Source organism: Prionailurus bengalensis, chromosome B4 (assembly GCF_016509475.1).
Source record: "Prionailurus bengalensis isolate Pbe53 chromosome B4, Fcat_Pben_1.1_paternal_pri, whole genome shotgun sequence".
NCBI lineage: Eukaryota > Metazoa > Chordata > Mammalia > Carnivora > Felidae > Prionailurus > Prionailurus bengalensis.
This window is the reverse complement of record NC_057358.1, coordinates 72,866,079-72,892,321: the sequence shown is the minus strand read 5'-3', so window position 1 is coordinate 72,892,321 and position 26,243 is coordinate 72,866,079. Positions and strand designations below refer to the sequence as shown.

Genomic DNA, 26,243 nt, shown 5'->3' with positions numbered 1-26,243 from the left:
AAACAAAACAGGGGCGCCTGGGTGGTTTAGTTGGTCAAGTATCTGACCGGCTCAGGTCATGATCTTGCAGTTCGTGGGCTGGAGCCCCATGTCGGGCTGTGCTGACAGCCTGAAGCCTGAAGCCTGCTTCGGATTCTGTGTCTCCCTCTCTCTCTGCCCTTCCCCTGCTTACTCTCTCTCTCTCTCTCTCTCTCTCTCTCTCTCAAAAATATATAAACATTAAAAAAAAAAAATTAAAACACACACATACAAACCCTCCAAAACAAAACCCAATTTAAAATGCAAAGACAGAGAAAAGAACAGATAATCTTGAAAAGGACAACTAAAATGACAGCAGACTTTGTAAAAAAAAAAAAAATTAATAATAATAATAATAATAATGATGATGATGATAATGGAAGCCAGAAGACAATGGGACATTTCCTTAGTGATGGAAGAAATGATCTGCCAAACTAAAATCTTTTTTTTTTTTAATTTTTTTTTTTTCAACGTTTATTTATTTTTGCGACAGAGAGAGACAGAGCATGAACGGGGGAGGGGCAGAGAGAGAGGGAGACGCAGAATCGGAAACAGGCTCCAGGCTCTGAGCCATCAGCCCAGAGCCTGACGCGGGGCTCGAACTCACGGACCGCGAGATCGTGACCTGGCTGAAGTCGGACGCTTAACCGACTGCGCCACCCAGGCGCCCCTAAAATCTTTATACAGTGAAATTGCCCTTCAAAAATGAAAACTGGCAAATGAAAACTGAGAAAACTTGTCATCTACAAACCAGCGTGAAAGAAAAATAAATGAAAAGGTAGATGTAGTTTAAATCAAGATAATGAATGAATTACTTAAAAAATGTCTTATGAGGTAAAAATACACATAAAATTAAAATCTAAGACAAAATGTCTAGAAGAGACTTTTGTTCAGGCCATAATGGAGTAACTGGTACTTCAGTAGTCCTCTTCCTATCATAAAACTACTATGTATAAAACAACTGTTTTCAGAGATTGGACAACACAGCAATGCAAAACTAATCACTGAAATAGGGAAAACGAATGAAGTGAGTCCAATGACTGTTCCATAGTTTTACAGGACGCTCTTTCTAGACTACAGCAAAGGGACAATAAATCTAAAAGATCACAGCAAGCTGAGGAAACTGATCAAGGCCAATAGAACTAGATTTTGAGAGCAAATTTGCAAGAAAGAGGAGCAATGAAGAGACAACTCCATGACTCTGCACAGGACTGCCTTGAATTGATTGATGTTATGACTGAACTCCAAAACACCAGGCCAAAAAAAAAAAAAAAAAAAAGTAGAGAAAAACTACTGAGGAGCTATACTGGACAATTCACAAAACAGAGAAAACTCATTAAATACCCTGTTAATTCAGTCAAAATCCAAACAAAGCCATGCCTTAGGAATAAGGATAAACTAGTGCTAAAGACTAATTTCTCTCAATCATAACAAAGCTTTAAAACAATCTTCTAAAGGATCAATATGTCACAATCCATATGTCAATTAAAAAGCATGCCAGAACAAAGTCCAAAATCCAAATATTCAATAATGTAACATTCGTAATATCCATATCTAATAAAAAATTATTGTCTGTACAAAGAAAGTAGGAAACATGATTCATAACTAAGACAAAAATATTTCAACAAAAAACAAATCCAGATGTAATAAAGAGAATGGATTTAGCAGATAGATTTTAAAACATTTTTAAATAAAATTTTATTTTTTACTAAATATGGGCAAAGATGTAAAGGGAAGTATGAACACAATTAGAAAAATGGGATGTTTTTAAAGACAGTCAAATAGAATCTCTAGAGTAGAAAAACACAGTATCTGAAATAAAAAACATGACTAGAGGGGCTAAACATAACAGAAACTATCCATGAAGAACACAGGAAAAGAAGGTCTAAAAACAATGAACAGAACTTCAGTGGCCTGTGGGACAATAAATGGTCTAACATTTGTATGAATATAGTCTGAGAAAAATAAGGGAAAGAAAATATTTCAAGGCATAACTGTCAAAACTTTCCAGATTTCATGAAAAATTACAACCAAAAGAGCTAAATAAATCCCAAGCAAGAAAAGTGCAGAAAACTTCAACAAGGCACATCATAACCAAAATAAAAATTGATGATTAAGCAAACACCTTACAAGCAGTCAGAGAAAACACATCACACACAAGATAATAAGAATAAAACTGACTTCTTGTCAGTAACAAGCAAATCAGATGGCAATGCAACATTACCCTAAAACTACTCAGATAATACCCTAAAAACATGTAATTTTATATTCAGCAAAAACATCTTTCAAACATAAAGGCAAAATAAAATTTTTAGGAAAATAAAAGCTAAGAATCAAAACTCAACCACATCAATAATTTCATAAAGTATAAATAAATGGTCTGAACACATTCATGAAAAGTAATAAATTACAGAAAAACTATAGTGAGGGAAGAGGGGAAAGCAAAACCCAACTATAAGATGTCTATAAGAAACACTGTATATAAAACCACAGATGACAAGCATAAAGACGGAAAAAGATATATCATGAAAATATTAATTATAAGAAAGCTGCTATAGATAAATTATACCAGGGAAGTTACTTCAGAAAATGGGATATTACCAGAGGTCAGAGGAATATTTCATGCTGATAAATAAAAGCTGAATCATCAAGAAAATGTAAAAATCCTGGGGCACCTGGGTGGCTCAGTTGGTTAGGTGACTGACTTCGGCTCAGGTCATGATCTCACAGCTGGTGAGTTTGAGCCCCGCGTCTGTCTCTGTGCTGACAGCTCAGAGCCTGGAACCTACTTCAGATTCTGTGTCTTCCCCTCTCTCTACCCGTCCCCTGCTCACGCTCTGTGTTTCTCTGTCTTTCAATAATAAATAAACGTTAAAAAAATTAAAAAAAAAAAAGAAAATGTAAAAATCCTAAGTGTATATGCAACTAATAACAGAGGTTCAAAATACAAAAACTGACAGAACTGGGCTGCCTGGGTGGCTCAGTCCATGATCTCACAGTTTGGGAGTTTGAGCCCTGAATTGAGCTAGCTGCTGTCAGCATACAGCCTGCTTCAGATCCTGTCACCCTCTCTCTCGAAAATGAATAAACACTTAATAAAAACAAGAGCAAAAACTGACAGAACTAAAAGGAGACAGAAGCATTCACACTGTCGATAATTTTAACACTCATCTCCCAGGAAATCCTGGAACAATTATGTATAAAAGCAGTCATGATACAAAAATTTTGAACACTGTCAAATACCTTGGCTTGTTATTAATAAATATTGCATTCAACAATAGTAGAGCATACAATGTTTTCAAGTGTGTATGAAACATTCATGAAAACCATATGCTGAGCCATAAAACAAATCCTGGTAAGTTTAAAAGAACTTATATAGACTATGTTCTCTGACAACAATGGAATGAGATAAGAGTAATAACTTTAACAATAATACTAATATTAAAAGCTACACAGTCAGATATTAAACAGCACACTTCTACATAACCCATAAACAAGAAATCATGAAGGACATGAGAAAATATCTTGAACTAAATGATAATGAAAACTCAACATAAGCAAACGTGTGGGATACATCTCAAGCAGTTTATCAGAATTTATAGCTTTATATGCTGACATTAAACAAGAAGGAATGTTTAAAACCAATGGCCTAAGATTCTATTTTAAGAGGTCTGAAAAAGAGCAAAGTAAAGTATAACAAGAGCAATATATAGACATCAAAAGTGAGTATATGGAGATGGGAGTTTGTTCCAGTGTTCCTGCATTAAATAAAAAGTGGTAAAAGTACTAATTTACTAAATTAGTAACAATGAAAATTATAATCTTGGGGTGCCTGGTGGCTCAGTCAGTTAAGTGTCCAGCTCTTGATTTCAGCTCTGGTCACGATCTCATGGTTCATGGGTTCGGGCCCTGTGCTGGGCTTTCTGCTGGCAGTGTGGAGCCAGCTTGGGACTCTCATATTCTCTCTCTCCTCCCCCCTCTCTGCTCCTCCCCCACTCACATGCTCTGTCTCTCTCCCTCAAAATAAATAAATATACATTTAAAAAATAATAACTAAATAAAATAAAATTATAATCTCTAGTGTAATCACTAAGAGAACAGAAAAAGTATAAAATACCAAAGTAACCGTATGCAGAATACTGAATAGTAAACAATACTCAGTCAAATCAATTGAAAAAAAAAGTAAGAAAGGAGGAAGGGAAACAAAACCAAACCAAATAGGCAGGACCTATAGAGGCCAATTTAATACACTGCATATTTAAACACAATCATATCAAAATTATATTTAACATAAATTAAATAAATGCACAAATTTAAAAACAAAGATTTTCACACTGGGGGGAAGAAAGTCCAAATGTATGTTTTTATATATATAAAAAAATCTAAAATACAAGGATAAATAAGGACAGTTCAAGGCAGATGAACATAAGGGAAGGGAAGCAAAAATAATGTAAAACACAAAGGTAGACAAACCATAAGAGACTCTTAAATACAGAGAACAAACTAAGGGTTGCTGGAGGAGTGCTGGGTGGGGTGATGGGCTAAATGGGCGAGGGGCATTTAGGAGGACACTTGTTGGGGTGAGCACTGTTATATGTAAACGAATTACTAAATTCTATTCCTGAAAATAAATAAATAAAATTAAAGTTACTATTTTTGCATTCCCCCCAAAAGAGAGGTTCAAGGCAAAATATGAGCCATACAAACCACAGCCAAGTGGAAAATGATTTTACAATGATTTAAGACCAAAAAAAGTAGACTTAAAGGTAAAAAAGGTACTTTATATGTTCAGTTAACCAGAAAGATATAACATCTATAAGTGTGCACTGTGTAACAGTCTTGAAATATAAAAACACAGAATTATAGAACTGTAAGGAAAGTCATATCAATAATCACATTAGGTGTTTTTAATATACCTCTCTCCATAATTGAAGAAATAAATGGACAAAAGAGTACTGATATGGAAACAGGAGTATCATGATTAACCATACTGACCTGACACACATAGAAATTCACATCCAACAACTTCCAAATATGTATTATTTTCAAATGTGAATAGTGTTTATGAAACCTCATTAATGTTAGGCTAACAAATAGTGAAAATATTTCAAAAGTTTAAGATTATACAGAGTATATTATTTCTGCATAGTGAAATTCAGTTAGATATTAATAAGAAAAAGAAAACCAGAAAAACTTCATGTTTTTGGATATAAAAAACTTCCCTTCAAGAGATGATATTTACAAATGACATATCTGATAAAGGGTCAGTATCCAAAATATGTAAAGAACTTGTAAAACTCAACACCCAAAAACAAATAATCCAATTTAAACATGGGCAAAAAACATTGTTCCAAAGAAAAATGAATAGACATTTTTCCAAAGTAGACACATAGATGGCCAAAAGACACATGAAAAGATGCTCAACATCACTCATCATTAGGAAAATACAAATCAAAACTATAATGACATCTCACCTCACACCTGTCAGAATGGCTAAGATCAACAACACAAACAACAGGTGTTGGCAAGGATGTAGAAAAAGGGAAATCCCCTTGCACTGCTGGTGGGAATACAAACTGGTGCAGTCACTCTGAAAAACAGTATGGCGGCTCCTCAAAAAGTTAAAATAGAACTCCTTATGGTCTAGCAAATTGCACTACTAGGTATATACCCAAAGCATACAAAAATACTAATTCAAAGGGATACACGCAGCCCGATATTTATAGCATTATCTAAAGTAGCCAAATTATGGAAATAGCATCCATCAACTCGTGAATGGATACAGAACACTGGTCTACCTACCTACCTACCTACCTACACATACAATAGAATACTATTCAGCCATAAAAAAGAATGAACATTGCCCTTTACAACAACATGGATGAAGCTAGAGAATATAATGCTCAGTGAAGTCAGAGAAAGGTAGTATCATGATTTCACTCATATGTGAATTTAAGAAAGAAAACAGGGAAAGGAATACAGAGAGAGAGAGAGAGAGAGAGAGAGAGAGAGAGAGAGAGAGAGAGAGAGGGGCAAACCAAGAAACAGACTCTTAATGACAGGGAACAAACTAATGGTTACCAGAGGGAAGCTGGGTGGGGTGGAGGGTGAAATAGGTGATGGGGATTAAGAAGTGCACTTGTGATGAGCACCAGTTGTTATATGGAAGTATTGAATCTCCGTACTGTATACCTGAAACCAACATTGCATTGTATGTTACCTAACTGGAATTTTAAATAAAAATTTAAAAAAATAAAAAGAAGGAAACTTCCCTTCAAAATAATCCATTTAGAGGAAATCATAATGAAAATTATAAGATAATTTAAGGTGACCTTTAACGAAAACATGAAATATCAGAATTGGGAGAATAAAATTAAAGGTGTGCTTAGAAGGAATTTTGTGCTTTAAATGTATGCATTAAAATGTATGTATTAGAAAAAATAAAAACAAAAATCAATGATCTAAGCACCAGCACAAGATTACAAAATGTGCAATAATTAAACCCAAAGAATACAGTGTACAAAAAGAAAAAGCAGAAATTAATGAAAACATGCAAGAGAGGTGATCATCTAATCATCTTCAACATATTTGTATCTTCTTGATTTCAAGGGAGTATACTGACAAACCGCCCCCCCCCGCCACTCCCCATCGTTGACTGCATAAGTAAATACACAATTTGTGCATCTTACAACTTTAATCACTATTTTTCTGGAGTTAAAGAAATTATCTGCCTAACTACAACCAAAAGGCTTGGCTTTTAATGGGGAGGGGGGAGGGGGGAGGAAAGAATACAGGACTTCAGATAAGCTTGTGAAGTGGGGAATTAATATGCAACTTTGTATCATGGTAAGAAATTGGAAGGTCTAATACCCTCAAATACAGGGAGCAAAAGGGGTTGACCGTCTCTACTTGAGCTCTGAGTTAAAAACAGTTTCCTAAGTATTTCACCACTAGCCTGCTCCACAGCCTCCATAGGTTTGGTTTTATTACAACAGTCATCAGAAAATTTCCAATAAGGAAACTAACATAAAATCAATTTAGACAGCTTTTCTTTTCAGGTCACTGGCAAATGCAAATAAGAAGTGAAGAAATAAACTCTCCATCCAATCTATACAAAAATCCCACAGAAAAGTCTGCTAAAGTTTATAAACTAACATTGTAAAACAAAGGAATAATCCGCCATGAATCAGAGTGACTAGAATGAGTTGCAAGAGGCTTAAGTATTAGAACTGTCAGGTGTGTGTGTTTGTACACATACATTTAATTTTTGATCTACATTTTATATATGTATATATTTAATTTGTACATAATTTGAATATTAATACAATATATTTTAAATATACATTATTTGAATTATTAAAAGCATAAAAGACCAAAAGGGCGAATTTGAAAAAATATAAAGAAAAGTTCTAGAAATTAAAACACAGACACTAGGGGCGCCTGAGTAGCTTGGTTGGTTAAGTGTCCAACTTTGGCTCAGGTCATGATCTCACAGTCTGTGAGTTTGAGCCCCACGTCAGGCTGTGCGGTAACAGCTCAGAGCCTGGAGCCTGCCTCAGATTCTGTGTCTCTTTTTCTCCTCTGCCCCCTCCCGACTCACGTTCTGTCTGTCTCTCTCTCTAAACAAAATATTTAAAAAAAATTAAAAACACAGACACTGAAATAAAATTTAACAAGTAAATCAAGTAAAATATTAGATACAGCTGAAGAGTGACTAAGTGAACTGAAAAACAACCCTAGGGAAATTAGCTAGAATACTGCTCAGAATCTAGGTATTCTCAGATTTATTGCTGTTGTTATATATTTATCATGTTCAGAAATCAATGTATAATAAAAACAGAACTTTATTTATTTGCTATTCCAAAGCATTTTTTACGCAATCACAACTTTGCATGGGTATCTGTATGTATTATACTAAGGATTGAAGTATAAATAGTATCTATACAAAATGAGCAGCCATTGATCCTTGGCACTTGGCAACATGTACTTCAAAGGCTCAATATTTTAATTTATGTGTTACCTTAACAAAATCTCTATCAGTCTTCTCCTTCCATTCTTCACCAAATACAGTAGAAAAGGATCCTAAAGCTAAAAGAATAAATAGTATATTCAGTAAAATGGAATTATTCTTTCACTTACTTCCTTAGTATGTAGGTTTACAAAAAACAGCAAAAGTACATTTACGTATCTTCTTCACTAAAAACTATTTCATAGTAAATGACAGAAAGTCATGATAATCTCTTCTGAAATACAGTTTTTTAAATTACAGAATTTAAAGAAAACTTATCTTTCTACAAACTAAAAATATACAACTCATTTTTATAGTATTAATACAGACAATGTAGAAAAGAAGAATACTGTAACAGTTACTCTGCATTAGGTTTAATTTGTAGAGGAGAAAAAAAAAAGTCAAACTAATGCTATTGCTATTAGGTTGCCAGAATTTTTAAATTTAAAATTTTTATATTAATTTCAAAAGTGATTGGGTAATACATATTTCAAATAGGATAAGGCATTCTTTGGAAGTAATTCCCACAAATAAAATCTCCCCTAAGAAACATACTCAGTACTATAGTTTCTCTACATTTGATAAAGTTGTTTTAGAAGAAAAATCAAATCATGCATTTCAAAACCTTCTTAATAACACCCAACCCTTCAGCTCCCCACAACAAAGGTTTAGGCATATAAGAAGATGTTATATCATTTTATTTCTCCTTTATGTTGCTAGCTCATATTATTATCAGTTATGGGAACAGACAATAAAAGCAGTATGATACAAATGTCTGAAATGTGGGGCAATACTAAGCATTAAGCCTTTAAAAATTAGGGAAATGTTTTTGGGGCATCTGGATGGCTCAGCCAGTTGAGCGTCTGACTCTTGGTTTTGGCTCAGGTCAAGATTTCATAGTTTCGTGAGTTTGAGGCCCATATTGGGCTCTAGGTTGGCAGCACACAGCCTGTTTGGAATTCTCTCTCTCCCTCTTTCCCACCTGCGCTGTCTCTGTCTCCCTCAAAATAAACAAACTTAAAAAATTAAAAAAAAAAAAAGGGAAGTGCTTTTATCAACCATGAGATTAATTCTTTAATGAAAGCTACTGCTTTTGGAACACAGAAAGAAAACTATATAGTGGCAATAGTTAACAGAAAAACTAGTTTTGTGAACATAATTCTTTAAAAAACAAAAGTAAGCATCCTTAATGGATATGTTGTGATCAGCATATACATTTTCTGTTGTAAAAAGATTTATTGAATCTTTGTATTCTTATTATGCCTTAGACCTAACATTTCCTTAATAGTGAGTTAAGCAAAAGTTTATTAAGTATTTAGAGTAAGAATTTTCACTTAAACCTACTAAAAAGGATGAAGAATAAATTTTAACATAAGTTTATCAATTAATTTCAATATTGATAATAGGGTCATGAAGAAATAACAGAATAGATGTGAAAGTTTTTAATAAGTAAATAAACTACAATGACCTAAGGAAGAATTTCATAAAATATCACACTTACATATAAAATAGCCACTTAATTAGAAAAATGAAGCCCACATACCACTAAAGAGAAATAAGATTTTGTTTGTCCTGAAAAAACCTTATAAAGAAAAACTTCACTGGGAAAAGAATACTAGATGGAAATATAAGATGGAGAAATTACATTTTGTCAAATAGAATTTTTATTATATTCTTCAAACATACAAAAAATATAAACATTCTACATTTTCTAAAGGAAGTGTCATGTATATTTATCTCTTATTAAAATCCCGTGCCCTAAAAATAAATCAAACTGCTCAAAAGCCTAACCAAATCAAATATATTCATAATCCTCAGAGATCTAATGTAAAATCACTGCTTTAAGTATAGTGACTTCATAAAGTCCCCAAGTACTCTGAACTCTAAACTTCTGACTGTTGGTATGATAGTAATATTCCTTAAATATCATTTGCTAGATTATTAGTTTTTGATTGCTATACTGCATAAGATAAATAAAAGTGACTAAAAAATGCATGAAGATAAACTAGGTCTGAAGAATGTCAGACCTCAGTAAAGCAAAACTGGTAAGATAACTTTTATTGTATATACACATGTAATCCTATTCATTGATTAAATGGTCAAGATGTCACTAAAATTATTCTGGTTTGAGAATATTTTTTCTAAAAACTTCATTTTAAGGTTTCTAAATGTGAAAAATTTAAACTTTATTCCATTTAAATGCTGAAATGTCCTTAAAAGACCAAAACAAAATATTAGGAACCATAAAACATGAAAGTGAGACAGAAATCCACCAAATTTATATCTCCAAAGCTATAATTCAAACTGAGAAGTACTTTGTTCCTCCCTCATATAACCAACAAGACTTTCAGGCAGGGTAAAAAACTAATTTCACTTTTGTTTAAACATTTCAAAATTGCCTTCATACAACCTTAAGTACCTGACAAATTCTAAGGTATCCTACTACTTAGTCCCAAATAAAATTATGTTTGAAAAGTATACTACTTGACCCAAATTGCAGAAAAATAAACTTATTTGCAAACATGTTACTATTTAAGGATAAAAACAATAATAGTCACAAATCTATAAAATACTATAAGAAATTCTCTCTCAAACTGTGTCTACTGTGCTATACATAGTGCCGATATGAGAAAATAATTTCAATATAGCAATACCTTACCTTTTTTTTTTTTTTTTCCTCATGTATCTGAGTTGTTGGGAAAGACATTATGCAAAGTTTGGTCTTGAACAGCTGAGTCCCTTCCCAAGGGGATAAATTAAATCCCTCTCTCCATGTAACTATGTGCACCCAGAATTTCCTTTTGATTCATGCTATCTACCCTATTTGGGATTACCCCCATACCTTACCCATTAGTAGTTTATACTGCTGGCAAAAGAGGTTACAATGGCGTTCAAATAAAAGGAGGGTTAAGAAGAAAAAATTTTACATCAATAACATTCAGCCAATATAGATATTTTAAAAAGAAAAACCATGAGTGGAAAAATTTCAAAACATATTTTCTAAATCCCTATTAAACTACAATTAGAGAAATGAGCAATTTAGTCTTAAGAGTAACCTAGATTTACAGAACATATATAATTTAACTTATGAAAATCTTTGATGAGCAAATCCTATAAGTAAAAAGGACATGGAATATCTGGTAACTCTTATTTTATTTAGGCAGCAAATTTAAATACATTGACCTAAACTTTTAACTAAAAATAATAACACGCACTGCAAAAAAAAAATTTCTTGCAGGTCCCAGTCTTTTCTATCAGGATTTTGTATCAAACAATCTTTTAACATCAAGAAACCCATATTATTACTCTAAGAAAAACCCAGGATTTTTATTGCAAAAGTTCTAGCGAGGTAATTACTATTCAAATATTTAAAGTTAAAAAAACAAATATTCATTATCTTAAATAGCACATTTAATATAATAAAAGCAAATAAAGAATGCTATTATACTAATAAAAAGTACTTTTCTCCTTAAAAACCTTTTTAAAAATCCCTAAGACCTTTACAGACTGATCATACAATAGGTTCAGCTTAAAACTTACTGTCGTCAAACACCCCGGCATTAGCAAGTAATAAAGTGATGATTTTAGGGTCTTTTTCGAGTTGCATGACGTGCTTGCTTTCATTTGATAGAAGAGTGCATACATTAATAGCAAAGTCCACTTCATTTGGGAGTCCAGATAACAGTGAAAGCACCAATTTATTATAATCATTTGGCGAATTGAAGTCCATAGATAGCCCATAACTTTGACGCAGATAATCTAAGACAAAAACAAAAACACCTTAAGTATATCAAGGATTAGAAACCATTGTGGTTAATATCTTGCAAATACAAGACAGAGGCTTGTTTTCTTTTATGAAATTTAAATTGAGTAGAAGGTTAAAAGAGTTCAACTTTCTAAACTTAAGTGAAAATTACATTCTTCAAAAAGTATTAAAATACAAAAAATATACCATATCCTCTTGGATATCATTACCAAATTATTATTGTATCATTATTTAAATTTACCTACTCTGTACTTTTTACTCCTGCACTTCAAGAATCTATTTCTAATTCTTATACACTACTAAGCCAGGGACACTGATTCTTTTGAAATTTTGACAATATCATGATTTTAGACACATTGTCTACCTTCTTTACCTAACTATAGGAGAATTATTACTTTTTTGGCCAGATTTATCACAATAATTAACAGTAAAATTCATGCTTTTTAGTTCTATGAGTTTTGACAAATGAAGTCTTTTAACCACAACCACAATGAAGATACAGAATATTGCCATCACCCACAAAAGTTTCTTTGTGCTCTTTTGAAGTTAAGCCCCTCTTCTAACCACAGACAACCGCTGATCTACTTTCTGTTCCTATACATTTTTATTTCAAAATTCCAAATAAATGGAATTATATAGTATGTAATCTTTTATGTCTGACTTCATTCATTTAGCAAAATGCTTTTGACATTAATATCCATATTGAGGTATATATTAGTAGTTTGTTTTTAATGCTATAGTGTGGGCATAACACAATTTGTTTATTCATTCCCTAGTTGAATGACATTTGAACTGTTTTCAGTTTTTGGCACTCATGAATACAGTTGCTATAAACATTCACATATTCGTACAGAAGTATTTTTTCACTTCTCTTGCATTGCTGGGCCATATATAAGTGTATGTTTAACTTGGTAAGAAACTGTGAAGCTGCTTCCAAAGTGGCTTATAACATCTTGCATTTCCAGAAGCAATCCAGAGTCCTGTTGCTCTGCATCCCTGTCAGCATTTTAATATCGTCAGTTTTAAATAATCTGAATGTGAGTTATTTATCAAGTATTTGTTTTATATTTTTTCCCAAACAGTGGCCTATCTTTTCAGTTTCTTAACAGTGTCTTTGAAGAGTGTAAGTTCTTCATTTTGATGAAGTGTGATTTATAACTTTTTACCTTTATGGTTCACGATTTTGTATCCTAAGAAATCTTTGCCTAATCCAAGGTAACTAAGATTTTCTGTAGGACAATTAATTCAAAACATCTTCAAAACTTTGAAGGTAGGAAAGATGGACTTACAGTAACATATAATCATAATATATAAGAAAATGTCAGTTTAGGCCTTGGTAGCTATGTCCTCAGACATATGCTCCAAATACATTTTCACATAAAGATATTAACTAGTTAATGGGAAGAGGTAAGAAAACAAGAAATACAAAACTTCCAGGTGAGACATTTCAGAAACACATGAATTTTTTAAAGGATTTTTTTTCAACCTTGCTAAATGGAATGCAAATAGAAATCTATTGTCATAACATGCCACAGAAGAAAATCATATAGGTAAGAAATTTCTTTATTTCCCACTGTAGACAGCTGAGGCAGCACCTCTTCAATTCTAAAATATTCTAGGAATTTCTCCAATAATATAATAGCAAAGAAGGGCCACAACAGAGTTACAGATTACTATGACAGATTCTTTACAATATTTAAAATTGAATAATACATTGTTTATTTTCTACAATCCTGATAAATGAAATTTCTAATAACAACATAAGATAAACATAAAATCTGGAGAAAAGGTAACAAAACTTCTGTGAATATAGGAACAGATTAAGCTATTCCTGTCATACACTGGAATTGATGATGAGATGCCAAGTTTTAGGAATAGTTTTTAGCTTCCATGAAACTTTCGGGAAAATCTCTTGAATAGAAAAGAATTGGGAACCCAACTCAACATCTGTCACAGTCTTGTTTATGTGCTTTCAATATGACCTCAGAATTGTTGGCGTTTGCTACTGGACAATGACAGATGCTGACACTCAATTCTGTTCATCCTTACCTGAGTGACTTTGTCAAACACATCTCCAAATAAAATAAAATAAATAAATATGATATTAACAGAAGTCCTTTAATTGTATCAGGCTTGGTAAAGATTTCTAACATAATGTAGGAGAAAATGTTTCTAAGATTTTAAGATCTTCTCTCCCTTCCCTTCCCCAAGGAAATAGGATTTGAACAGCTATAATTTTATAATTGATATAGGATTAGAAATTTATTTTCAACATTCTTGAATCAAAGTTTACACAAACAGATCACTGCTGACAAACTTATAACAAGTATAAGTAAAACTGCACTCCATATCAAATGTCCTAGGGCTACGGCCAATTGAAATTTCTTAATTCAAAATATTGTTTAAGAATAGCTTTTTTAAATATCAACAATTTAAGTGTCTCTAGAAAAATATATTGATCCAAATACATTTGTCCAAACCTACATAGAAAGTACAGCCGTATGATCAAAGAGGTAGACACAAATCTTCTATAGGTTCTAACTAAAATTTCCTAGAGATTCTTAATCTACCAGTAGGTAATTTTAATTTGGTCTTTACTTAAAACACACCGATACAAACACAAATTGACAGCTATGAAGCTTACTCTATTTACCTTAATGACACTTGAAAAGAATCTTAAAAGAATTTGTTTGTATAATGATAATTGTGTTAATTTTCAGAACACTGTCATAATGTTGCTATGCCTACTCCTAAAAACAACACCTTCAAATTCATAAATACTGCCCTGAAATACTATCTCTTTTCAGTTTGAATTAGGTATGTTGTAGTTTGATGTTCCCTAGCAATTCTTACTTCCTTTCCTTTCCTGAGTCCCCAGTCTTGATTTTGTCAAATATGCTACATGTTACATAACTACTCAGATTCTACTTTTAAAAGAGACAACACATATATGACAGCATATCAGAAAGAAGTTATTTTAACGAAGTTAAGCAATTCTGTCATTGCCTTAACTTGTATAGATCTATCAATGGCTTTCACTAGGCTTCTGAAATACCAGAAATATTTCACATCTTTTTTTCTTGGGGTCATTAGTTTAACTAGGAGAGGAAAAAAAAGAAAAAGAAACACCAGATCCAGAAAAAAATTCATTTTAAACCAGAACAAAAGTAGAAATGGGTCAATACGGGTAGCTGTAAAAGCAGACACCAAACTCTATTTAAGTTACAAGAATGGACAGTTCTGCTATTGCTGTAATATAGGAACCACGCAGTTATATACAGTTGAAATGGTCTTAAAGGTCATTAATATAATGTCTCATTCAATGTAGAAATACCCTTTATAGTAGCCTTGAATAAAATAATGGTCATTAGCCCTTTTTAGGAATAGAGAGTATATTACCTAACAAGTCACCCCATTTTATCAGCTTAAAGTATTTTCAAGATTTTCTACATGGTGACTTAAAATATTCTCCTTTAAACTTGGCTCTTGAGGTAATTAACTACTTAATAAACATAAAGTGAGATTTGGTTTGTACTCATCACCACCAAACCCTGCCCCCATTATACAAAAGCATCATAATGATGAAGCCTCTTCTAATAATGATCAGATTCTAGAAGATTCTGTGTCTTACTGAACAGGGAAGAAATACAGAGTGAAATTCAACATGAAAGAATATTAGAAAATAGATAATGGAAAATAAAATTAGTGATACTGACACAATGAGAGAGCTTAATGATTATCTAGAAGAGACTGGGACTAGCACTAATGAAGAATAATAAATATCTAAAAAACTGTGTACTTTGTCAATAATATACCCTTGAAAAAAACATACCTCCTCTTTTTTTAGGCCAAATGTTGGTGACTGAAGAAAAGAGATGCTTCATCTCTTCAGAGTTCTTTTCCTAGTCATCACGGTCCCAACACCCAAACTCCAAATCCTGGAACCCCCATCTACTCTGACTTAATAACCTCTTTCTTAGACTTTCAACCTGATTATTTCCAATTTGAGTCCTGCTCTTTTTAGCCGCAGATTCCTCTATAGCCATTTTAAGAATGACTTAAATGGAAAAAAAAATCTTATCCTTGGTACCATGGAAAAAAATACATAGTTAGAAATACTTCTGAGGAATTCTGAGACTGGAAATTACAGTAATTGTAGAAAATCTAGTAGACGCTATCTGAGTATTCTTGGCCTTCCTAATCCTAGGAACTTCTCATTTTCGTGACTATTCAGATTAAACTGACCATTAGTCGAAAAGGAAAAAAAAAAGGAAAACACTTCACTTGAAAGTATGGGTATTTCTAATTCTGAAAATTCCTGCGACTAAAAATCTTATACAGCCTATTACAGAAAGGACCCTTATATCAATTAGATGTGGATCTTTGAAAGTTGCACATGCAAAGTAAAGGATTAATTCATTGGATCATGTCTATTTTCCTAATTCAAAACTGTACAATTTCCAATGATATTTACCTGATACACTGTGTTGCTGGTAATTGTAGGAAGATGGAATTGCACCAATAGGAAGCTGTGGCTTTGGATTGCCTGGTGGTACCTCATCATCATCCTCCCCAAAATGATGAACTTTCTCGTATTTTTCTAGGTAACTGAAATAGAAAAACACAGCAGAGTTTTACAAATAGATTTACATCTTATTTTTTAACTCCTACCTACCACATGATCTGTTTTCCTTCCCTAGAGGCCCTAAATTAAAAAAAAAAAAAAAAAAAAAGATACCACAAGCCTCTTAGATTAAACAGTCACATCAACTGTGATACTACAGACAAACTCAATGCAATGGTTCTAAAGTGTTTTTATATGTTCTCCCTGGTGCTCTAGTGACTAGGATTAAAAAAAAAAAAAAAGTGTTTTTATATTTTCAGAAAAGACCACTCCACTACTCAAATAAAAATACAAAAGTAGGTAATATCAAAGGACAAACACATGTACATGAATGGGAGAACATATCATTTACCAATTAAAAAAAAATTATCCACGGTCATTTAAAAGCCAAGAGAAAATGAGAAGATTCTCTAACCTTGGTCTCCCCTAATCTCACTCACCAGACGTAATCACTAACCAGGTTCACGTGGTTACTGGAGTATATTTTCGGTGCAAAATTTTATTTAACAGTATGTTTTAGAGATCTAAGTATGTCAATACATTAGTACTACTTCAGTTTTTTCTTAACAGCTGTATAATATTTGATCCTCTTCATATATCATAACCTAATTAGATCTCTAGTGATACATTTAGCTACTTTCAGTTTGTTTTCTGCTATTACAAATCATGCAGCAGGAATAAGCTTAATATGTTTGAATTTTTTTTGTGCAAATTTGTTTGAATATTTTCCTCTAGATAGGCATTGGAAACGGTATGCCCATTCTAAATAAATTCCCATCTAAAAGTGATGGCCTAATATATTTTAACTAACTTATAAGATAGTTCCTGTATCCCCTGCTGTATTATCATTACTGGGTATGATTAATCCTCTTGATGTTAATTAGAATTAAATTTCCAAAATTCTCAATCTATCATCACCTATCAGTTTATAATAAGATTCCCAGGTAAGCTTTTTAAATGGGGAAACAATTGGTCAAACCCCTGCCAAATACAATGCTGCAGCTAACAAACTTGCTACTGTACTTCACAAATAAGGTGAACTGATTAATACAGTAACTTAAATTTACTACAGAAAAGTTCTAGATGTGATTATTTTATGGATCACCCCTTTTACCATTCCTGATCCAAGCAGATACTAAGTTCATTAGTAGACATTTTCAAAGTCCTATAGCTACCTACCCTTTGTTTTTTAGTTACAGACAGCTGAGATGAGAAAGGGGATTATCAATGAAGATATAGGATGATCTCAGAAGTATTATTTTGAGTACCAAAACTTAACTTTCAAGGTGGGATAAATGGAAACTATAATTTTACAAATATGAAACACGGAAAATCATCACCATTCCTTATTTTCCCCTTTCAGTCTTATAAGGCACAGTAATTCACATCTTTGAGCCTGAAAAGGAATTAAAATGTCCCTTCCCTTTCCTTCTAAGTTCCCCATATAAGCTCAATTTGAACAAGAACTCGTTCCTAGCTGGCAGTTTGATAACTAATGGATCCAACACTTTTCTGCTGGAGATACAGCCGACTAAAGCAGAGACGTGTGTGCAGATACAACCCTTGGGCATTGAGAAGAGTATGCAGCTGCATACATTTCATCCTGACCCTGGGGATGTCCGCGGCAGATAGATTTACAGTCTAAAAACATAAAACAAAAGGATGATTAAAAAGAAGCAGTCTCTCTCCAGGATAGACCCACAATGGACTTAAATAGGTAAATAAATCAAGCCTATTCTTTTTGAATTTTTAATGCAAATATCATAAAAAGAAGAGTATATATAAATTTAGACACAAACAGCTGCTCAAAAATTATGTGACATATTTTCTGCAAATGAAGGATTATCTACACTCAGGTAATAGTATTGATAGAGGTATTTTAGAGAGTATAGTCTTTCAGAATTGATTGAACTCGTTGTGGAATGGTTAAACACAAACTCAAATATCTTCATTAAATAATTTTTATCTAACTATAATCAAAATAACAATAAAGATGTAGAATTTTTTAAGTTTATTTTGAGAGAGAAAGAGAGAGAGAGAGCACAAGCAGGGGAAAGGCAGAGAGAGACAGAGAGAGAGAATCCAAGCAGGCTTGGCAGAGAGCTCGATCCCGCAAGTGACCTTGAGATTCCATGGGGCTCGATTCCATGAATTCTGAGATCATGACCTCAGCTGAAATCAAGAGTTGGATGCTCAACTAACTGAGCCACCCAGGCACCCCACAGACAAAGAATTTTAAGATCAAAATCTTCCATTAATATGTTTAAGATACTCTTTATAAATCTGTTGTAACTGAACACAGATTTGAAATTTGGGCTTTTTTTTTTTTATACCCAAACTGTGGTGCAAGCTAGGAGTGCCTGACAACAACACAAGCACTATATACTCATAATAAATGGTGTATTCTATACATAAAACCTTTTATAACTCAAATTTTCTTAAAATGTTAAAAATATGACCTCTGTCTGGTCCCTTGACACATTCCTCCAGATTCTTTATATAATTTCAATCCCCAAAAATCTGTGCTTTAGGCAAGTTGTTATGATTTTTGAAATTTTTATTTTCCTGGCTTGAGGGCCAGTACTTGTTCTCACTGTTATGATTAAATATTTCCAACTAAAACTCAACCTCTCTTAGTTCAACCAAGGTTTTGGCACCCAGTTTTGATCTCTTGTCTCTCACAATAAACAAGCACAAAGTCTTTTGGCTTTTCAAAGAGTTATATACTTCTAAAAAGTAAAAAGTAATAACAGATAAGAGAAAGCTGCTAAAATACAGTTACATTTCAAAGTCTAAGTTTTCTAATTTAATTCTCTATCATGACTTAGAGCTTATACACTAACAGATATTTTGTGTTCACTCGTTAAACTATAAATGCTAGACTGCACATTTCACTCTCTTCTCAAACTCAATGATATCACTTTGAATAGTTAATATATGAATCAAACCAGTATTTACTACATTTCTATGGTAATCTGCCTAGCACACTACATATTTTGTTTAAGTTTATTTATTTATTTATTTTGAGAGACAGAGAGAGAGCACATGAGCTGAGGAAGGCCAGAGAGAGAGACAGAGTGAGAGAGAAAGAGAGGGAGAGAGAATCTCAAGCAGTCTCCACACTCAGTGCAGAGTGCCATGCAGGGCTTGAACTCACGAACCGTGAGATCATGGCCTGAGCAGAAATCAAGAGGGGGACACTTAAGCAACTGAGCCACCCAGGTGCCCATACACTACATATTTAACTCAAGACTGGTAAAATATTGAAATCCAGATAGGAAAAGATTCAACTGGGATGAGTTTTATCTTCTTTTTCTTCAACTTGGCATTAATTTATTTTATAGTAGATTCTATATCACAGGTTACAGACTCAGAGGAAGGCAAATATGAAAAGTTGGCATGTAATACAGAAATTGTTTTAAATGGCACTGTTAATTAAAAGCCTTAATAAGTGTGACCAATCCCAATACAATGCAGGGGGGAGTGTTAAGAGTCCATTTAATATAGCATCAAATAAGAACACCTAGGTGGCTCAGTCAGTTGAGTGTCCATCTCTTGATTTCATCTCAGGTTGTATTCCCAGGGTTGTGGGATTGAGCTGCGCCTTGAGCTCCATGCTAAGTGTGAATTCTGGTTAAAATTCTCTCTCTCTTTGTTTCTCCCCATTCTCTGCCCCTCTCTCCTGTTCCTGCCCTCTCTCTCTTAAAAAACAAAAACAACAACAAAAAACCCCGCATCAAATAATATGCATGGCTTTATCATGAATGTGGGAAAATTTAACCTCTTGCAATATTTGACAGATTAAGTACATTAAAAAAATAAATTAGGTTTACAACATTTGAGTATAATCACCACTAAGATTGATTTATTAGACATACAATGATTTTCTTTTCAAAACTCCATGGAAATTATAAAACTGATATGTATCAATTCACACAGAAAATTATAGTAAATTTAAGATTAAATATTATATATGGCGCATTCTTTAACCATAAAGCAATTCAAAGAAAGTTTTTCCTGAGAAGGAAATTAACCTCTTGGAAAATTAAAAATAACTTTCATGACGTAAAATTCCAAACCTATATGCAATTATCTTCATGATCCTCTTCTAGATTATTTTAAAGCAATTCTCAGATATCATATAATTTCATCTGTACATATTTTGGTAGAGTTCTTGGAGATGAAAATCAACATTAATAACAACAATCAAGAAAAACTCAATTACTCTTGGATGAAGGAAAAAAATCAAATGGATATGATTAGGAACACTTCTATGTAACAATTTTTTGAAATGGTTTTAGTTAAAGATGACAGTTCAAGGACCCATAGTCATCTCTTCTCTTAAATCTAATTGCAATGACCTCTAAAGAATAAAAATAGAGGAATACAGCATTATTTGTAAGTTAATAACTTTTAGAATTTCTGGTCCCTTAAAAGCAACTTCAAGGATCCACAAGACTAACTTGCAAAACATATGAGAGAGTAATGTGATCTAGTGGAAAGTGGATGAGATCCTAGGCCAGAACACATAAAAGGCAAGTACAGTTTGGATTTCCTTCAACCACTAAGGGATTAATAGAAAGTGAAGGTGTGTCTGACAATGGGATCTAGAGACTGTCAATTATTTAAAAAGAACTTACAGAAAGGTGGGTTGAACTCAGTGGTTGTTCAGGGAGGCAAAGCCATTTATAAACTTCACCTTTGAGGTTCTTTGTCAAAATAAACCCGAAGACCCCAGGAGTGTGGGGCACCTATGAAAAGTACCAGCATGGACAGACTGTCATTAAGTATCAACAGGTATTGGATCTCTACTGATGTGCTCTATAAATTCACCAGGCACAAAATCGAGTGTGGTGGCTTTGGAAACCATAAAGATAATGAAATTTCTTTGCCCAGGATTATTCTCCCAAAAGGGGGGCATGAAAGAGTAGATATGACAATGTAGAAGATAACCTGGGTAATGTAGAAGGCAAGCCTGAGAAACTGTTCCACATGGAAAAGAAAAGAACTAATGAAACTCATGGATAAAAATGAGATATTTACGATAAACAGGAGACCAAACATAGATCAAAAAAACCCAAACAAACAAAACACCTGGTGGTCCTCCAGGAAAGATAGAGTAAAGCAAACAGAAGTGATAATCATTGTCATCATAAAAGAATTTCTTTAGCTAAAATGTGTAATATGTACATTAAAAAGCTCCCTGGAGCTGGGATATGAGGGCACATGGTTCACCAGGCAAAATTAATGAAAAGGGAAAAACAATTAGATATAACCCGATAAAAGATTTAAGTTTCAAAGATAAAGATTACTAGGAGTATTCAGAATCACTGCCATTACCCAAAAGTTAATAGAACAGTCAACTAGACTTTGGCTTCTCTTCAAAATTAATTGTAGAAGATAATAAGCAAATATTAGAGTTCTGAGGAGGAAAGTTATTTCACAAGAAATCCCTACCCAATCATGTTGTTCAACTAAGACAACAGAAATTCATTTTCATATATATAAAGACTCAGAATAAAGCAATATAGCTCTTTAGGAAAAAACACACACCCACACACACACAAATAAGTACAATTGACCCCTGAGCAACAGAGGGGTTAAAGGCACCAATTCCCACACAGTCTAAATCTGCATTATAACTTCTGACTTCCCTCAAACTTAATTACTATAGCCCACTGACCAGAAGCCTCCCCGGTAACGTAAACAGTAAGTTGACACACATTTTGTATTTATGTTACATATTGTATTCCTATAATAACATAAGCTAGAGAAAATAATAAGGAAGAGGAAATACATATATAATACTGTATTGTACAAAAGATCCACATATAAGTGGACCTGTGCAGCTCAAATCAAGTTGTCCAAGGGTTAACTACACTCTAATGGATAGATGAATCAAAATTAACAAATGGTTAAAAAAACAATAGAGATGAATGATAACCTACACAGAAACTATTTAAGATATTAGTATCATTCATAACTATTATATTTCAAAAGAGAATTCAAATGCCATTGGTAATTATGAAAGGAGAACCTAAAAAATGTAAAACTTTTAAAATAATTTGAAAAAAATATGCCTGATACAAAGTTTAAGAACTTGAAAAGAGAAAGGAGCAGTGATAGAAAACATAATACTGTTTATACAGAATAAATTTATACAGAATAAGTGAAAAAATGGATTTATTTTCATAGTTAAAATTAAGGAAAATATGTTCTTTGCTGTGTTTCTCATTTTTTTTCAAGTGTTTAACAGCATAATTAAAATCAGACTAATTACTGGGGCGCCTGGGTGGCTCAGTCGGTTAGGGGTCTAACTCTTGGTTTCAGCTCAGGTCATGATCTCAAGGTTTGTGAAACCGAGCCTGCATCAGGCTCTGCATGGATGGCACAGAGTCTGCTTGGGATTCTCTCTCTTCCTCTCTCTGCTCCTCCCTCACTTGTGCTCGCTCTCTCTCTCAAAATAAATAAATAAACTTAAAAAAAAAAAAACCTGTTAGCAATCCAAATATTCATTAATGGTAGTATAAATAAAAACACTGTGGCACATTCATGCAGTGAAATATTATATGGCAATGAAAATTAGTAAGCTAACATGGATGGATTCAAATGGCCATCAATAAATTGTTAAGTAAAAAAAATAATTTCCAAAGATTATATAATTCCACTTATACAAAGAGCATAAACAAGCACAAAATTTTTTAATATAATTTTTAGCAATAGACAAGTGGGTGCTAACACCACAAAGAAAAGCCATATAACAATTATCACTTAGAAAAGAAGCGAGGGTTTACCCCTTAAGAGAGAAATGCAATCAAGAAACACAAGCAACTTCAAAGGTATTAGTAGAGGTTTTGTTGTTGTTCTTATTTTGGTGTAGATAAACCTGTATATATTAAGCATGTGTTTATATTTCACAATTAAAAAAATTTTTTTAAATCAGAAAAAAAGTACAGTTATTTCAAACTTTCAAATAAAACAAGTATTCCCATTGCTATATAAAATGTTTCCAGTTATAGAAAAAGATTAGAAGCTCTCCGAAAACTGTAATCTAGCAAAATTTGACAAACGTCATAAAAACTGCAGTTAAAAAAAGATTACATATATAAATACTGGAAAAAATAATCTATTAATATATATGAAACACACTCAAGAAAAGATTTTATTATAGAAATCCAGCAATAGTTCAGTATTAAAAATTTTTTTAATGTCAAGCTCACTTATAGATCAAAGGAAAAAAATGGTATTATCTAAACAAAGGATGCCAAAGGTTATTATGCTTCATTTAAAAAATAATTAATGAAGAATTCTAGAATACTGCTACTTTTGGATCTCTCATATGGCCTTTCATTGTGACATTCATAGCAAAGAATTTCCAATCTACCTCCTTTATCAATACAAGCTTCCTCAGAATATCATACCTCAACCCGATGCAGGTACTTGCTTCTGTAGAAGAGTACCCTTCAAAAGAGTACCATACAAAATACTCCAATAGGGAAAGATATTTCACTTAGGAATCCACACTGTCTTCTCACTCCCATTATCAGGCAGTCCAGATGTTACTCATTTGATGTGAGACAATGTGGAGGGGCTAAGAGTGGAATCCTCATTCATTGATTAGCTTTTGACCAGTGGAACCTTAACTATATGTACTAATAACGTCTATGTATGCCCAGGTTAAGGGGATTTAAAGATAATATTATCTAATTTTAGTTAAACTATCTCTCACAAAAAAGCTTAAATTTCTTCAAAGAAGTCAGTTTGAATAATGCAAGCAAAATAAAACAAGAAAAGGCAAAACTGACACTTCTAACATGAGCTCATCATCAACAATACTATGAAGTAGAAACAACAGCAATGCGATCCAATATAAAAGAAGTAGGCCAAAAGATTTCTAAAATTATATTAAAAACAAATACCCTAACTATGGATTTTCATGCCCTAACAATGATGATGAACCTTGCCCTACGTTACTATTACAGTTTTATGTTACTGACGGTTTCCAAGATGTTTAAAACTAAGTATCCAGAATTTGAAGACAAACCTCTACATTTTTCTCAGTAGTATTTTCAAGTCACTGAAACTTAATCAAAACTACTTAAAATTTAAAAATAAAGTTTATTTCAAGCAAGTGTATTGATAAATATTTATAAGAGCCTTTCAATGGCCAAAATCGATATCACTGGGAAAACATATCTTTATTTTCTCATGACAAAGATGGCTAAATTAATACATGGAAAATATGGCAACAAAACAAATATTGTTGGAAAACGGTAAGAAAACACTACTGAGGAGTTGAAAAAAACAAGGATTAGAGCAAATTATACTGTGTGGGAGGTTTTCTGTATAGCTGAATTCAAGTACAGATGTTTCTAACATATCTGAGCTTGTAAGTATTTACTAGAGTCTCTTCCAAAGATGAAATTTGCGAAGAACTACTTTGGGGTGAGTCATTAAAGGAAAGCTGTACCAAAGAGGATATATTCTCCAAAGCAAATGACTTTAGAAAAAAAATTTTCAGGAAAACATGTTAATTCTACTTAAAGCCACAATGAAGAAGCAGCTGCTTCAACTGGGAAAGGGAAGTAGAAGTAGGGGGAGGAAACTGAGGAAGACGAATGAGAAAGTAGGCAAAGGGAAGGGAAAAAGGGAAGATTATAGACATGTAAAAATCATGTATTGCATCATCTACAAGCAGGGTAATGCAGCAAAGAAGCTGAAGTCAGAAGTGCCAAAAATGCTTCAGGATAATTTTAATGGGGTCAATTATACAAAAACAAGGTCTTTCAAATACAGAAAAATCTTCAAACATATTTCATAATGAGATGCGAAGTGATTAAGAAAATACTTTGTACCAGAGAGGCTAACTGGGTATCTAAATGAAGAGTACTTAAGTGTTGCCAATCTTGAGTGTTACACACTTCACTTTTTAAAATGTCTCAAATTTGCTGACTTTTCTCATGATAGCATTAGGTGATGGGCAGTTATCTTATATCTAACCAATAATTCAAAAAACAAAACAAAAAGACATCTAATCAACCCTTTAAAGTAAAAGTAAAATTTTAATATGAATAGAATAATTACTTTAAAAAAGAGACTCATGCTACGGAGAGAGCATTTTCTTAAAAAGGATGTTTTTAAAACAATTTTCCTTCTGTGACATGATCTTGTTGTTGAAAATATTGTGCATGTACCATATATTAAAACTTTCATATCTACACTGCAGTAGGAAAAAGAATTTTCCAAAACTATTAAAAAACATCCACCAAACTCTGTGGGATTTGAACCCTTTAATATAACTTTTATATTGACATAATTCCATATTAAGTCACAAGAATACTACAAAGAACTCCTGTGTCCTCAATCCAGATATACAAATTTAGATGTTGCTTGTTTGTTTTATCGTATTCTCATTTTCTCAATCTGCCCTTCTCTCCCTGTCCACACATGCACATACCCACACCACTCCCAACCCCCCAATGCTTTTCCTGAACCACTTAAAATTAAGTTATCGCTCCTTGTTTGTAACAAGCTTGACATTTTTCAAGAATACAGGGCAATTACTTGTAGAATGTCCCTCAGTTTAGGTTTGTCTGGTATTTCTTTATAATTAAATTAGATAGAGAAAGCTCTTTTGGCAGGAATACCACAGAAATGAATGCATATCCTAGTGCATATTGTCAGAAGGTGTATCATGTCCCATTGATGGTGTTGTTAAGTTTGATTAGTTTGTAAGCTTGGAATTACTAGGTTACATCACTAGGAAGTTACTCTTTTCCTTTTGGAAATTATTAAGTAACTTACAGGAGAACACCCTGAAGCTATGT

General features: G+C 32.9%; 1 protein-coding gene across 2 annotated transcripts in view; it reads right to left on the bottom strand.

Annotated features, from left to right (window-relative positions):
* Positions 1-26,243, bottom strand: part of ARID2 (AT-rich interaction domain 2) — a 170,689-nt gene that overhangs the window by 62,148 nt on the left and 82,298 nt on the right. For both annotated transcript variants that reach the window (XM_043563493.1, XM_043563492.1), the window contains exons 4-6: positions 16,267-16,400; positions 11,567-11,785; positions 8,039-8,106 (exon numbers count right to left, since the gene is read on the bottom strand). In XM_043563493.1, the coding sequence (XP_043419428.1) occupies positions 8,039-8,106; positions 11,567-11,785; positions 16,267-16,400 (421 nt within the window). The remainder of the gene's footprint in view (positions 1-8,038; positions 8,107-11,566; positions 11,786-16,266; positions 16,401-26,243) is intronic.